The 16044-nt window shown below is 31.2% G+C and overlaps 2 protein-coding genes across 4 annotated transcripts; one reads left to right on the top strand and one right to left on the bottom strand.

Moving 5' to 3' along the window:
* Positions 1–1100: 1100 nt before the first annotated feature.
* On the bottom strand, positions 1101–2830 carry LOC119606170 (DNA polymerase interacting tetratricopeptide repeat-containing, protein of 47 kDa). Its single transcript, XM_037959571.1, has 5 exons — positions 2532–2830; positions 2182–2471; positions 1641–2120; positions 1346–1510; positions 1101–1286 (listed from the first exon to the last, which is right to left on the bottom strand). Exons 1-5 carry the CDS (start codon positions 2682–2684, stop codon positions 1184–1186), a joined length of 1191 nt encoding a protein of 396 aa, XP_037815499.1. The 5' UTR covers positions 2685–2830; the 3' UTR covers positions 1101–1183.
* A 3317-nt stretch (positions 2831–6147) lies between these two features.
* Positions 6148–15239, top strand: LOC119606163 (alkyldihydroxyacetonephosphate synthase). 3 transcript variants are annotated; one of them, XM_037959564.1, is made up of 6 exons: positions 6148–6454; positions 9896–10231; positions 10419–10505; positions 11687–12872; positions 14181–14285; positions 14417–15089. In XM_037959564.1, exons 2-6 carry the CDS (start codon positions 10056–10058, stop codon positions 14819–14821), a joined length of 1959 nt encoding a protein of 652 aa, XP_037815492.1. In that variant the 5' UTR covers positions 6148–6454; positions 9896–10055; the 3' UTR covers positions 14822–15089. The 3 variants fall into 3 exon arrangements, with proteins under 3 accessions (XP_037815492.1, XP_037815491.1, XP_037815490.1); XM_037959563.1 differs by having other exon boundaries at positions 6451–6631; XM_037959562.1 differs by lacking the exon at positions 6148–6454 and having other exon boundaries at positions 9367–10231; positions 14417–15239.
* The last annotated feature ends 805 nt before the right edge of the window (positions 15240–16044 follow it).

The following is a 16044-nucleotide window of genomic DNA, read 5'->3' as shown; positions in this document are numbered from 1 at the left end:
TAATGCTTTTATTGAAATAACAAAACAAAAAACTATTAGCATAAATTATAGTTTTTTAAAAAAGAAATAACTATTTTGAAGCTTTTTAATTATGGAATATACTTATAAATGCGACTTTTGCTTAATTGTTGTAATAATAATATTAAATATATATAAACATTTTATACATACATATACTTAAATTAAATATAAACTTTGTATTGAATAAAGAAATGCTTCTTTTTGGTAACAAAACATGTGTGTGTTAACTTTTTGAGTTGAAAATATCTAGTCCTGAATATAATTCTATTGGCGAAAATTGTTCCCTGGGGAAAATAAAACATCCATTTGATATAGATGTGACAGATCAGTAAATATTTGGCGAGTATGACCTCGGAATAACAGCTCCTTTGAGAAATTGTTGGGGTTTTTATTTATACTTCACATTTATTAAGAACAATAAGAGATTGCTATTGTAAAATTTGTAGATTTTTAAATACTGGACCATTGGTTACATCAGCTTACAAGGAGACTCTTTAAATCTAAAATGAAAATCACAATATAAATGATAGAAATGCAATTTACTAAATGGTTTTTTCAAATACCTATTTTTAACCACTTTATAAGTTGTTTGTTTCCATTAGAAATTTTTTGTAACATTTCTACATTTTCTGAGGTTGTATAGTTGTTGTTAAAGTTGACAGCCCTTGGACAAATAATTCCTGTCATTCCGGTACGTTGAACCGGCAGACGGGCTAATTTCTGAGATAAAAACTTTTGTTTTGATATATCTGTAGCTTATCGTAGAAAATTTTTGAGATCGTGTTATAAAAATGTATTTATTAAGAACAATAAGAGATTGTAATTGAGAAATTGTATTTGGATTATATATTACTGCACCACTGCAAGCAACATTGCATAATATGATTGCATCCAAACTAAAATGGAAAAAATATTGGTTAAACATACAAATATATAAATCATATATGATTTTCAAATACCTTGAAATATTTAAAAATAAACATTCTGCAAAAAGTTTAAGGCTTCCTTTTGAAAGTTATTGGCTTCCTTTAGAAAGTGTTAGCCTTCCATTAGAATGTTATTAACTAAAAGTTAAAGAATTGACTTAGTATTTATAAAATTTATTCCTAAAATTTATATAAATTTGTCTGGAAATCTAAAAATATTTTGTTAGTTAATTTTTCTATTTAAGAAAACATCTTCTTTCCGCGTGTATAAATTCCTGTTCCACTCGGGAATTTTTGGGTACAATATAGAACAGTAAAGAGCCGCCAGTAACAAAGAAACTAAAATAGAACGGAAATTAATAGAGTTTCTAAATAAAACAATAAGTTTTTTATTTTACCCCTTTTCTTGTATAATTTCCTTAATAGTTTTATTCAAATCCACCTTATGGACACAACCCACTTTACGATTTTCATAATAAACATTGACGGAGTCAGGACGATAGCTATTAGTTTTATCCAAAGGTAAGGGTTCAGAAAATAGGGAATCTACAACATCGGCCATTCTAGAAAATTTTAAAAAAAGATATAAAAAAATATTAGATTTATCTAGATGATAGATAACAGTTTTTCATACAAAATATTAGAACTAGTTTAAAGAATGTGTTGCAGCATAAAAATGGACTGTCTACTTACGTTGCCTCCTCCGACAATTGTTGCTGGAAATCACTGTATAAAAATTCTGGATAAGAAAATGCCGCTGGCCATACTAAGGTCTTATTATCCTCGTCCAAGTGAACGGGATAATCTTCTAAAGGTAGAAATTTAGGTTTTAATAATTCTTCCGTTATAACCAGCTTGCCCGGCCTTTGATCATCGAATTTAACTTGACGCTCTTCAAGAGCATTACACAAACGATGATAACGTTGAGCTTTTTTCTTTTTCTCTGCAGCCTCCTTACGTTCATTGCGTTCCTTTTCCAATTTGCGCAATTTATTCTTTTTCAATAACTCCTGAGCATTTTTATCATCAGCATCTAATTCCAAAATTTCATCACATATTTGAGAGCACACGTCAAAACGTTCCAGCTCAAAAGCACATTGTGCAGCACGCCAGCGTGCTTTAGTGTAGTCGGGTTTGTATTCTAAGGCCTTTTGGGCATCAGCTAAGGCGGATCTTAAAAAGGAAGAGAATTAGTAAGAAATTTGCTGTTACTGGGTTTATTAAAGCTTTATACCTATAATTCTTTAAAAAGAAATGAGCTGCTGATCTATTATTATACAAAACAGCTTGTACCTCGGGCTTTTCACATTTCGCCTTAAGACCCTCTGTGAAACTATAAATGGCCATGCGAAACTTTTTATGTTTCATATAGAAATTACCATCTTCTTTATAATTCAAAGCTAAATCTTCAGCAGTATTCTCTTCCGGATCATATTTAAGCTTTTGCAGACCCTCAAACATGGGATGTACCTCATCACCCGGCTGGGGAGCTTTTTTCATAAAGAAGGGATGTTTATCCATTTCCTTTGCAAACAAAAAACTCATTACAATTATTAGTTTATTGTATATTTAGCAGAAATTTACCTCTTGCCAACGATCCTCGGGCCAGCCCTCTTCATAGCGTTTCTTTTCCAAACCATCTATGAAAGCATCCAAATCGGCATCTAATTTCGCCGCTAATTCTAAACGTTCCTGTTCGGTCCATTCTTTTTTAGCTACCTCTTCTTCACTTAACATTTTTTCGTTAATTTTTTATATAAAAATCTTTAAATTATAGGAAATTTTCTTAATTTTTAAGAAAATTCTGGTGAAATGTAGCACTTGTTGTTAAATGTTTACTTTTTGTTATTGTTTTGCTAGAACAAGAAATGTCAACACATAAACATGTGCTTGAGAGAGAGAGCAAGAGTGGAAAGTTGTGTTTAGTAATCATAACCAAAAATAAACAGGGTTGTTTAAAAAATTAGATAAGTTGGTAATAACGGTTTTATTTAAAACTCACTATTTCCCAAACATTAATAAACAGAAATTCTCATTAAAATTGTTAACTTAAATTATTTATTTTAAATTTTATTCTTGAAATTATTCAACATTGATTTTTCACTCAATTATAAACTACAAATTTCTTTGTGTTTTAATTGCGTGTTTAAGTTTGAATTGTTTACGATAGATTTAAATAAATATTTTATTATTCTATTCTATTTAGTTCCAGCTTCTGCCCTCCCAAGTAGCATTCAAATTAAACTTGAATTGCAATTATACTTAACTTAAAAATTTTTTTCTAAGTTATTGTTATAACTTACAGCACGTTTTAAATAATGACACAAAAAATATGTATATTCAATAACCTATTGAAAATTATATGTAAGTTTACAAACATCAACAATAGCAACAACATTTTACACCTATTTACCTTAAATCAAGTCTGTGATGTAAAATATTTTATTTGTTTTAATTTTTTTTTTACTTAAACAAGTAAGACATTTGTAATTTGCACAATATTTAGTGAGATGTATTGTTTTTATTTGATAGATGATGTTAAAGACCCAGTCAGGCGGTTTTTGAATAGTGGAGACAGCATAAAAAAAAAACAAAATATTTATAAGCGGAAATCATGCATAGGTACAGTGGAACTAGATTTATTTGATAAGGAAATATAATGACCAAAAACGAAACTTTAGACTTGAATAAAGAATAGTCTATAAATTAGACTATTGACTAAAGTATAGATTAGACTATTTACAAGACTAATCTGTAGACTAGACTATTGACTACACTATAGACAACACTATGGGCTAGTCTATAGACTAGACCAGACAATAGAGTAAATTATAGTTCAGCTCAGTTCTAGTTCAGTTCTAGTTCAGTTCTAGTTCAGTTCTGGTTCAGTTCTGGTTCAGTTCTAGTTCAGTTCTAGTTCAGTTCTAGTTCAGTTCTAGTTCAGTTCTAGTTCAGTTCTAGTTCAGTTCTAGTTCAGTTCAGTTCAGTTCTAGTTCTCTAGTTCAGTTCTAGTTCAGTTCTAGTTCAGTTCTAGTTCAGTTCTAGTTCAGTTCTAGTTCAGTTCTAGTTCAGTTCTAGTTCAGTTCTAGTTCAGTTCTAGTTCAGTTCTAGTTCAGTTCAAGTTCAGTTCAAGTTCAGTTCTAGTTCAGTTCTAGTTCAGTTCTAGTTCAGTTCTAGTTCAGTTCTAGTTCAGTTCTAGTTCAGTTCTAGTTCAGTTCTAGTTCAGTTCTAGTTCAGTTCTAGTTCAGTTCTAGTTCAGTTCTAGTTCAGTTCAGTTCAGTTCTAGTTCTAGTTCAGTTCTAGTTCAGTTCTAGTTCAGTTCTAGTTCAGTTCTAGTTCAGTTCTAGTTCAGTTCTAGTTCAGTTCTAGTTCAGTTCTAGTTCAGTTCTAGTTCAGTTCTAGTTCAGTTCTAGTTCAGTTCTAGTTCAGTTCTAGTTCAGTTCTGGTTCAGTTCTAGTTCAGTTCTAGTTCAGTTCTAGTTCAGTTCTGGTTCAGTTCTGGTTCAGTTCTAGTTCATTTCTAGTTCAGTTCTAGTTCAGTTCTAGTTCAGTTCTAGTTCAGTTCTAGTTCAGTTCTAGTTCAGTTCTAGTTCAGTTCTAGTTCAGTTCTAGTTCAGTTCTAGTTCAGTTCTAGTTCAGTTCTAGTTCAGTTCTAGTTCAGTTCTAGTTCAGTTCTAGTTCAGTTCTAGTTCAGTTCTAGTTCAGTTCTAGTTCAGTTCTAGTTCAGTTCTAGTTCAGTTCTAGTTCAGTTCTAGTTCAGTTCTAGTTCAGTTCTAGTTCAGTTCTAGTTCAGTTCTAGTTCAGTTCTAGTTCAGTTCTAGTTCAGTTCTAGTTCAGTTCTAGTTCAGTTCTAGTTCAGTTCAAGTTCAGTTCAAGTTCAGTTCTAATTCAGTTCTAGTTCAGTTCTAGTTCTAGTTCAGTTCTAGTTCAGTTCTAGTTCTAGTTCAGTTCTAGTTCAGTTCTAGTTCAGTTCTAGTTCAGTTCTAGTTCAGTTCTAGTTCAGTTCTAGTTCAGTTCTAGTTCAGTTCTAGTTCAGTTCTAGTTCAGTTCTAGTTCAGTTCTAGTTCAGTTCTAGTTCAGTTCTAGTTCAGTTCTAGTTCAGTTCTAGTTCAGTTCTAGTTCAGTTCTAGTTCAGTTCTAGTTCAGTTCTAGTTCAGTTCTAGTTCAGTTCTAGTTCAGTTCTAGTTCAGTTCTAGTTCAGTTCTAGTTCAGTTCTAGTTCAGTTCTAGTTCAGTTCTAGTTCAGTTCTAGTTCAGTTCTAGTTCAGTTCTAGTTCAGTTCTAGTTCAGTTCTAGTTCAGTTCTAGTTCAGTTCTAGTTCAGTTCTAGTTCAGTTCTAGTTCAGTTCTAGTTCAGTTCTAGTTCAGTTCTAGTTCAGTTCTAGTTCAGTTCTAGTTCAGTTCTAGTTCAGTTCTAGTTCAGTTCTAGTTCAGTTCTAGTTCAGTTCTAGTTCAGTTCTAGTTCAGTTCTAGTTCAGTTCTAGTTCAGTTCTAGTTCAGTTCTAGTTCAGTTCTAGTTCAGTTCTAGTTCAGTTCTGTCAGTTCTAGTTCAGTTCAGTTCTAGTTCAGTTCTAGTTCAGTTCTAGTTCAGTTCTAGTTCAGTTCTAGTTCTAGTTCTAGTTCAGTTCTAGTTCTAGTTCTAGTTCTAGTTCTAGTTCAGTTCTAGTTCAGTTCTAGTTCAGTTCTAGTTCAGTTCTAGTTCAGTTCTAGTTCAGTTCTAGTTCAGTTCTAGTTCAGTTCTAGTTCAGTTCTAGTTCAGTTCTAGTTCAGTTCTAGTTCAGTTCTAGTTCAGTTCTAGTTCAGTTCTAGTTCAGTTCTAGTTCAGTTCTAGTTCAGTTCTAGTCAGTTCTAGTTCAGTTCTAGTTCAGTTCTAGTTCAGTTCTAGTTTCAGTTCTAGTTCAGTTCTAGTTCAGTTCTAGTTCAGTTCTAGTTCAGTTCTAGTTTAGTTCTAGTTTAGTTATAGTTCAGTTCTAGTTCAGTTCTATTAAGTTTTTTAAAAAAAATTTTATATTTTCCATAAATTTATACACTTTTCTTTGTCTCTCCTTATTTTTCTAGTTTCTAAAACTATTTCGTTTTGAAAATTTTTTCAAATGATTTAAAGTGTTTTTCAAAATTATACCCTTATTGAGCTTTTTATTTATTTTGGTTAATTTTATTTGCTAGGAAGTTTATTTATTTATTTACAAAAAAATTCACTAAATGCATAATATTATAAAGAGATGTAACTAAATGTAAATAATAAATAAAAAATATTGACAAATAAAATTGCAAATAGATGAGTGATGAATGCAGTTGGCAAATTTTGAATCAATGCAGCAGTAGTAATTAACGCGTTGTCAAAGTAACAGTCATTTTTCAAAACGGAAATTTGAAAACGAAATTAAAACAAAATAAAATGGAAAAGACAAATTAAATAAAAAGCATAAATAATTAAAAAAATATATAAATAAATTTTCAAATTACTAAATATATATTTTTATTATTGCGTGTTTTATTTTTAATTTCAAGTGCGTTTTAATTAACAGTTATCCTTTTTTTCTTCGTAACCTCAAATCTATTTATTCCAACTATTATTTATAACTTATAATTGTTTCGTTTTTGTGTGTTATTTTTTTAATAATTAATATGGACTACATGTTTTAAAATTCCCATAAAGTTATAATTCTCAACACATGTGTTTAATGGTTTGAAATTTTGAGTGTTATTTCTATCTGCTGCAATTAATTATTTGTAATTTCGAGTGTTATGTCTTAAAATTGTAACAATTGTTTTTTTGGGGGGTTTTTTCCACCCTGTTTTATTTATTTTTATAACCCATGTTTGACTCAACTAACCAACCCACCCCTTTTGAGTGTTAAAACCATTTTAGACACATTGTCTGTTTTAAGCAGAGTTGGAGAAATTGAGTATTTTGAATCATTGAAAAAGTACTTTCTGGAATAAAAGGTCAAATTCTTTCGGATAATTTTTAAAAATCTTTTGTTTTATTTCATTCTAGTTTAAATTCTTTAAATTGTGTGTTAATCTTAAAAGCAAATAAAAATTTTAATCCAGCACGTTTTGAAAGTTACTCTAAAGTTTAATAATTATTTAAGTAAATTTTAGTTTTACAAGCTCTAAAATAATTATTACCCATAATATTTGTCATTATAGTACAAAAATAATAAAAAAAAGCTACATACATATACATATGTATATTATTATTGTTTTAGATTGTTTTAATTACTTGTTAAAGTAATTAAATAAAAATTGCGAAATTTGTTAAAAAATACTGTTATATTTATTCAATATTTACTAAACGTTTTACCATAATCTTTAAATAATGTAATTATATAGTTTTTATAAATTTAAACTTCAACCCTTTAGTGAAGTAGGTTAAGCTTTTACAAAAAGTAATTTTTTATTTTTAAAAATGTCAATTTCCCATCCTTGTTAACACATGACCGTAATCCAGTTAACACTCTTAAACAGCAATACTCACACCAACATTTACATTTGTCATTTTCATGAATTCGTAATAACGGTACAAAAAAGTATGATTTTAACCCTCAAAAAAAAGGGGAGTAAAAAAGGACGTTTAATCAAATCAGGACAATTAAACAAAATTCAGTTCTATTTCATTTCTAGTTCAGATATAGTTCAGTTCTAATTCAGTTCTAGTTCAGTTCTAGTTCAGTTCTAGTTCAGTTCTAGTTCAGTTCTAGTTCAGTTCTAGTTCAGTTCTAGTTCAGTTCTAGTTCAGTTCTAGTTCAGTTCTAGTTCAGTTGTAGTTCAGTTCTAGTTCAGTTCTAGTTCAGTTCTAGTTCAGTTCTAGTTCAGTTCTAGTTCAGTTCTAGTTCAGTTCTAGTTCAGTTCTAGTTCAGTTCTAGTTCAGTTCTAGTTCAGTTCTAGTTCAGTTCAGTTCTAGTTCAGTTCTAGTTCAGTTTTAGTTCAGTTCTAGTTCAGTTCAGTTCTAGTTCAGTTCTAGTTCAGTTATAGTTCAGTTCTAGTTCAGTTCTAGTTCTAATTCAGTTCTAGTTCAGTTCTAGTTCAGTTTTAGTTCAGTTCTAGTTCAAATCTAGTTCAGTTATAGTTCAGTTCTAGTTCAGTTTTAGTTCAGTTCTAGTTCAGTTCTAGTTCAAATCTAGTTCAGTTATAGTTCAGTTCTAGTTCAGTTCTAGTTCAGTTCTAGTTCAGTTCTAGTTCAGTTCTAGTTCAGTTCTAGTTCAGTTCTAGTTCAGTTCTAGTTCAGTTCTAGTTCAGTTCTAGTTCAGTTCTAGTTCAGTTCTAGTTCAGTTCAGTTCTAGTTCAGTTCTAGTTCAGTTTTAGTTCAGTTCTAGTTCAGTTCAGTTCTAGTTCAGTTCTAGTTCAGTTCTAGTTCAGTTCTAGTTCAGTTCTAGTTCAGTTCTAGTTCAGTTCAGTTAGTTCTAGTTCAGTTCTAGTTCAGTTCTAGTTCTAATTCAGTTCTAGTTCAGTTCTAGTTCAGTTCTAGTTCAGTTCTAGTTCAGTTTTAGTTCAGTTCTAGTTCAGTTCTAATTCAGTTCTAGTTCAGTTCTAGTTCAGTTCTAGTTCAGTTTTAGTTCAGTTCTAGTTCAGTTCTAGTTCAAATCTAGTTCAGTTATAGTTCAGTTCTAGTTCAGTTCTAGTTCAGTTCTAGTTCAGTTCTAGTTCAGTTCTAGTTCAGTTCTAGTTCAGTTCTAGTTCAGTTCTAGTTCAGTTCTAGTTCAGTTCTAGTTCAGTTCTAGTTCAGTTCTAGTTCAGTTCTAGTTCAGTTCTAGTTCAGTTCTAGTTCAGTTCTAGTTCAGTTCTAGTTCAGTTCTAGTTCAGTTCTAGTTCAGTTCTAGTTCAGTTCCAGTTCAGTTCTAGTTCAGTTCTAGTTCAGTTCTAGTTCAGTTCTAATTCAGTTCTAGTTCAGTTCTAGTTCAGTTCTAGTTCAGTTCTAGTTCAGTTCTAGTTCAGTTCTAGTTCAGTTCTAGTTCAGTTCTAGTTCAGTTCTAGTTCAGTTCTAGTTCAGTTCTCTTAAATGTTCTTAGTTTTTGAATATTATTCGCCCCTCCATTTTCAAAACGAATGTCTGAAAAGAAGCGTTTTGTTGCTTTTCGTCTGTGGTTTTTATTGTAATCCATTTAATACATATTTGCTAAAACGTGCACGAATTTAAAAAAAAGAAGAGAAGAAAACAAGAAAGAGGGAAGACAACAAGAAATTGCACCACATACCGGCAAAAATTTTATGTAAAAATCCATTTGCAAAAACAATGCGCGCGCAAAATAAAACCAAAACAAAATTCTCTGCAAAAATCAAACAATTTACATAAAATTTTACAAGCAAGGGGTTAAGTAACAATAAAATTTTGTATATTTTATAAAAAATATAATACAATAAATTTTTGTAATAAAATAAAGTAAAAATTGTAATAAAACAACTCAAATTTTTGATTTAAATAAAAGTCCACTCAAACTCTCTCTGGGTGAATTTGCTCCCTCTTAAATAACAGAAATACATTTATAGAGCAAGAGGGGTAACTCTGCTGACAAGGATTCTTAGGACTAGTGACATAAAACTAATAAGTGTTGCAAATGTTTAGTAAATAAACTGTGAATTTGAAAACAAAATCAAACGTTTTTGTATGTATTAGCTTTTTTATGCGAGGTTTCTGCTCTATGTATCCTCCACTATGCAGAGAACTACATTACATTGAGTGAGTGAACGTATGAGTGATTTTGTCGAGTGTGTCATGTTGTTGTTGTTGCTATTTTATATAGAACATTTCGACCGAAATAAACCCCCTTGATATTTTATTGTCTGGCAGTTGGAATAGACAAGTTGTTAAAGAAAGCTGTCAAAAATTTAGCTAAACATTTATAATTACAATAAAATCTAAATAAAAACATACAATTCTAATAGAAAATAAACATAAATAAATAAAAAAACTTATATAAATTATTAATAATTAATTTAATAACTAGAAAATTTTATAATAATTACAAAACTAACAACTAAATGCCAAAAGAAAAATCCTTTAATAAATCCTTATAAAAAAAGAAGAAAACCAGTGTTGTGTGGCTAAAAATCGATAAATAACAAGGAAAATCTTTAATAGAAATCACAACACTAGAAACTTAAATAATGGCTGCTAATAATAAATGTATTAATTATATTAATAAAACGGAAAAGGATTTAACAATTAATGTAATAAATAACAAAGAAAACAAACAACAGAAATCACAAGGCGCCTTTAAGGCGTCCATAACTTTAGATGAACGTCTATCAAAGGATGTTAATGGTGTGTTCCCCAAAAGAAGGTTTGTTTCCAGTACCAGTAATAAAACCATATAACGAACACACCCCCTCAAAGGCACGAGCTAACACATACACATTTTTGTATTTTTTGTATTATTTCTCGGCTGGAGGGGTGGTTTTTATTTACTTAAGTGTTTGCAAAAAAAAAATTTTGAAATTGACCCATTTTTCGAACAAATTCTTTTACAGGCAAGACGTTCTCAAGTGGTATGGTTGGGGTTATAAGGATTCCGAATTTTATGTTAAAAATAATATCATACATTTTCGTGGCGATAGGTAAGTGTAAACATCTACTCTTTACTGCAGACTATAGTCTACACTATAGTCCAGACTATAATCGACTCTATAGTCCAGACTATAGTCTACTCTATAGTCCACACTATAGTTAATTCTATAGTCCAGACTATAGTTAATTCTATAGTCCAGACTATAGTCTAATCTATAGTCCAGACTGTAGTCTACTCCAAAGTCCACACTATAGTCAATTCTGTAGTCCAGACTATAGTCTATTCTATAGACTACTCTATAGTCCAGACTATAGTCTACCCTATAGTCCAGACTACAGTATACTCTATAGTCCAGACTATAGTCTACTCTATAGTCCAGACTATAGGCTACTCTATAGTCCAGACTATAGGCTACTCTATAGTCAAGACTATAGGCTAGTCTATAGTCTACTCTATAGTCCAGACTATAGTCTACTCTATAGTCCAGACTATAGTCTACTCTATAGTCCAGACTATAGTCTACTCTATAGTCCAGACTATAGTCTACTCTATAGTCCAGACTATAGTCTACTCTATAGTCCAGACTATAGTCTACTCTATAGTCCAGACTATAGTCTACTTTATAGTACAGAATATAGTCTCCTCTAAAGTCCAGACTATAGTCTACTCTAAATTTGAGACTATAGTCAAGACTATAGTGTACTTTATAGTCCAGACTATAGTCTACTCTATAGTCCAGACTATAGTCTACTCTATAGTCCAGACTATAGTCTACTCTATAGTCCAGACTATAGTCTACTCTATAGTCCAGACTATAGTCTACTCTATAGTCCAGACTATAGTCTACTCTATAGTCCAGACTATAGTCTACTCTATAGTCCAGACTATAGTCTACCCTATAGTCCAGACTATAGTCTACCCTATAGTCCAGACTATAGTCTACCCTATAGTCCAGACTATAGTCTACCCTATAGTCCAGACTATAGTCTACCCTATAGTCCAGACTATAGTCTACTCTATAGTCCAGACTAAAGTCTACTCTATAGTCCAGACTATAATCTATACTATAGTCCAGATTATAGTCTACTCTATACTACATATAGTCTACTATATAGTCCAGATTAAAGTCTACTCTATAGTCCATATTCTAGTCTATAGCATAGTCTATAGCGTAGTTAATCTATAGACTAGTCCATTATCCGATTTTCATTAATTTTAACCACATTTCAGATATCCCCTGGAAGGTGCTGCCTTACCCTATTTCACCGATTGGGTTTTAAGTACTTTCAACATCACCGTTTATGACAATATACCCAAACCTATGCTACCCCAAGAATATCCAAGACCCACCGTTAATACAGATTTTCTGCAAGAACTACATGAAACCGAAATTTCCTATAGTCAAGAGGGTATAGATCGTTTTGTAAGATGTCATGGTCAGACGTTACACGACATTTACTATTTAAGTCATAATAAATTTCAAAGAATACCCGATGTAGTGACCTGGCCCAATAATCACTCGGAAGTAGAGAAATTAGTTGCCCTGGCTCATAAGCATAATGTGGTAGTGTTACCCTATGGTGGTGGTACCTCGGTATCGGGAGCTACTACTTGTCCTCAACAGGAGCAACGTATGATTTGTATATTGGATACCTCGCAAATGAATCGTATGTTGTGGTTGAATAGAAAAAATCTAACAGTATGTTTTGAGGCTGGTATAGCGGGTCAGGATTTGGAAAATATATTGCGTAAAGAAGGCCTTACAGTGGGCCATGAGCCGGACAGTTATGAATTCTCCACTTTAGGTGGTTGGGTGGCCACACGAGCTTCGGGCATGAAGAAAAATGTTTATGGCAACATAGAAGATCTAGTGGTAAGAGTGAAATTGGTGACACCTGCTGGAGTGTTGGATCGAGAATGTACGGCTCCTCGTATTTCTTGTGGTCCAGATTTTAATCATGTCATTATGGGTTCCGAGGGTACATTGGGTGTTATCACTGAGGTGGTTTTAAAAGTAAGACCCTTACCGCCCGTTAAACGCTACAACTCTTTGGTATTCCCCGATTTCGAAAGTGGTGTGGGCTTTATGCGTGAAGTGGCCGAACGTCGTTGTCAACCCGCCTCGGTACGTTTAATGGATAACAATCAATTTATTATGGGTCAAAGTTTGAAACCAGTAAAAGGTTGGCGTGAGGACTTAAAGGATGCATTCAAAAAGAAATATCTTACGATGGTAAAATGTTTGGATCTGACCAAAATTTGTGCCGCCACATTACTATTCGAGGGAGAAGCCGACGATGTAGATAGGCAAGAGTCCTTGATTATCAATATTGCGAAAAAGCATAAAGGATTTTCCGGTGGTGGTCAAAATGGTGAAAGAGGTTATATAATGACTTTTGTTATAGCTTATATGAGGGTAAGTAAACCGAGAGAGAGAGAGAGAGTTGTATATATATAGAGAGTAATTTGTTATATTCAGTGTTTAAAAAACTAGACTACAAGTAGCTGTAGTAACGAAAAATAACTACTTTTGTAGTTAGAAAATGTTCAAAAACTAGCAGCAAATCATTTACTATTACTACTGCTACCTTTAGATTTTGGTAGCAGTAGTTATAAATGTAGCAAAAAAATAAAAAGTTTGATAGCAGTAGTAAAGTCATTGGTATATAAATGTTTCAATGTAGCAGTTGAATACTTCAAATAGTAGCAGTAAATATTTTCCTGAAGTAGCAATAAACGATATTATATTTTTCAACAATCAAAAATTTGGTAGCAACTGCTACCTAAATAAAGTAGCAATGCTACCAAAATTTTGGTAGCAATGCTACCTAAATTCTGGTAGCATAAAAAATAAAAATTTTATTAAAATACGAAAAAAAAAAAATTACGACATTCAGAAAAAAGGCACAATCAGCGGGGAAAAATGCTAGGACTTCGATTCGTGGGCCTTCTAAGACATATTTACATATTATAAAGGTTTCTCATTGCCTTTTCGCAAAAGATATTCTAGGAGGACTTTGTTTCCTCTACTAAAAGGATTCATGCACATTTATCAAAGGATTATGTATCAAATTTTGTATGAAAATTTACTTTATACAATTTTATAAATTCTATTGTATAATTAATTATGTAATTTCTTATAAGGCCATTTTACAAATCCTTCGACTGAAAATCTTCTAAAAAGCCTTTAACGGAAGACCATCTACAGGCCTTTTTAAGTAAGCATGTAAAATTGAAACGATTTTGCAATGCGGCTGAATGTACTTGTGTCTATAGAAAAATGCCCTTAGTAAGGCCCCTATACTGAATCTTTTTCCCGTTGGGATATGTTTATTTGTTAGTTTATTTTTTTTGTCGAAGTTTTTTGTTTTATTCTATTGCTACTTCAATAATTTGGTAGCAATAGAACGATCAACTTGTAGAAAATATTTCTATTGCTACTTATCAAAAGTAGCAATAAAATTATTTCTTTTTTTAAGCTACTACTCCATTTGTAGTTTATGTTTTATTTAGAACTATTTCTACTGCTACTGTTTTATTACTACTGCTATATTTTGAGATTTACTTTTTTATAAGTAGCAAAAGTTTTAGAAACGTATGATTATAAAACAAAACAAATGCTACTGCTACAACTTCAGACAATTGTTTGGAGCAGTAGTTAGAGCAATAATATAATACTTGGTAGCAACGTAGTTTTTCTAACACTGGTTATATTCTGTTTCAGGATTTGGCTTTGCTGTACGATATAGTAGCTGAATCATTTGAGACTTCAGTGCCCTGGGATCGTTGCTACAGTTTATGTGAAAATGTTAAAAAGCGCATAGAATTGGTAAGAAAAATTATTGAGAATTAAAGAATATCTTAAGAAGTAGTGCAGGCTATAGTTTTGTCTATATTCCGGACTTTGGTCTAGTCGTGATAAAAGCAATATGATAAAATTTTTACGAATTTCTTTTCCAGGAATGTCATGCCAAAAGCATTCACCACTTCTCCATTTCCTGCCGCGTCACCCAAACCTATGATGCCGGTGCCTGTGTTTATTTCTATTTTGCATTTAACTATAAGGGTTTCTCCAATCCTGTCGAACTATTCGAACACATAGAAAATGGTGCCAGAGACGAGATATTGGCCTGTGGTGGTTCACTCTCACATCATCATGGTGTGGGTAAAATACGTTCACAATGGTATACGAAAACTATAACACAAACGGGAGCAAATCTCTATAAAGCCACTAAACAACAATTGGATCCTAAAAATATATTTGCTACTGGGAATCTGCTGCCCTTGGAAGAACAGCCTCAAGGGGTAAAGAGTATAGAAGAGAATTTGGGGAAAACTAACACGACTATTAAGGCAAAACTTTAAATTTTAGGGGATCTAATATTCCGGGATCTTGAAATTAATTTAAAAATGTGTTATTATTTGATATTTATAGTTTAAAAATTTTCATTTTAGAAAAAAGTTACTTAAGTAAAAATGCAAAATTGGCATCTCTGCTTTATGTCAAAAGTTTAAAGTGATGCCAATGCATTTCAAAATTACTACTTTTATTTATTTACATATGTTTCCAATTTTTAAAGAATTTGTACTTTTTTGCATTTTAGGTAATTTAAATGGCTTTTTGAAATTTAATTTAGTTGTAAATTTATTTTAAAATAATTTTCTTAATAATTTATTTATTTTTCTTTGTTAATTTTGTGTTTGTTTTATAAACTGGGGTTTTGTTTGTTATACAAAGTTGTATTATTTTAAATTTTTAATAAAAAATAAAGAAATTTTTACCATTGAAATAACAATGTTTTTTAAAATGTATAAAAAATTGCAAAAATTTAATCAATTTTCAGTTTTCTTATTAAATTCTCAGAGAATCATAATTCAAACACAATTATATTAAAAAAAAATTCAAAAATTCAAACTGTTTAGCGCTAAATACATTTCTTTTTCAAACTTTTTACGTTTCCGTTACAAAATAATTCAAATCATTGCTCTATTTCCGTTTCTTTCACCTTGCTGTGTTTATTTTTCATATTCCACTTAAACAACTCTGTTATAGTGCACTCTCACACTTAACCCACTCTGTTTTTGTAACAGCTGACAGTTCGCGGTTTTTATTTTTTACAATCGGTTGTTGCTCCGTGTAGTGTAATTTTGTTTTTTAAGAAAATAATATTAAAATGTCTTCGAGAATTATAAAAAGTGTGTCCCGTTATAAATAAATATGCAAATTTTCGAAATATAATGTTAGTTTTTTGTGAAATATGTTTTTTAAAGTTTTATTTGTGTAAAAAGAACAAGCGGCATCAAGTTTGCAAATTTTTCTCTGCCAATCGGTTCGTTTGTTTATGTTTGTTTTTGTGACTTTTTTGCTTTTAAGTGTTGACAAATAAAATGCGTGCGTTTAATAATAGTGTTGTAAAGTGGTTAAAATTGTGCGACCGTTAGAATTTAAAGGGAAAGTTTAAAATTTAATGGAAATGAAAATAAAGAATAAAAATGATAGAAAAATAATAAAAGCAAAGAAAAAAATGAAAGAATAAGTAAATTTCTTAACTAAAATGTTAGGAAATAATAATATGGCCTGTTTTGAA

The sequence above is a fragment of the Lucilia sericata genome, unplaced genomic scaffold, assembly GCF_015586225.1.
Source record: "Lucilia sericata isolate MDLA Ls3-8-SP2 unplaced genomic scaffold, ASM1558622v1 Contig000555F_arrow, whole genome shotgun sequence".
NCBI lineage: Eukaryota > Metazoa > Arthropoda > Insecta > Diptera > Calliphoridae > Lucilia > Lucilia sericata.
The sequence above is the reverse complement of the archived record's forward strand: the minus strand, read 5'-3'. Positions and strand labels throughout refer to the sequence as shown.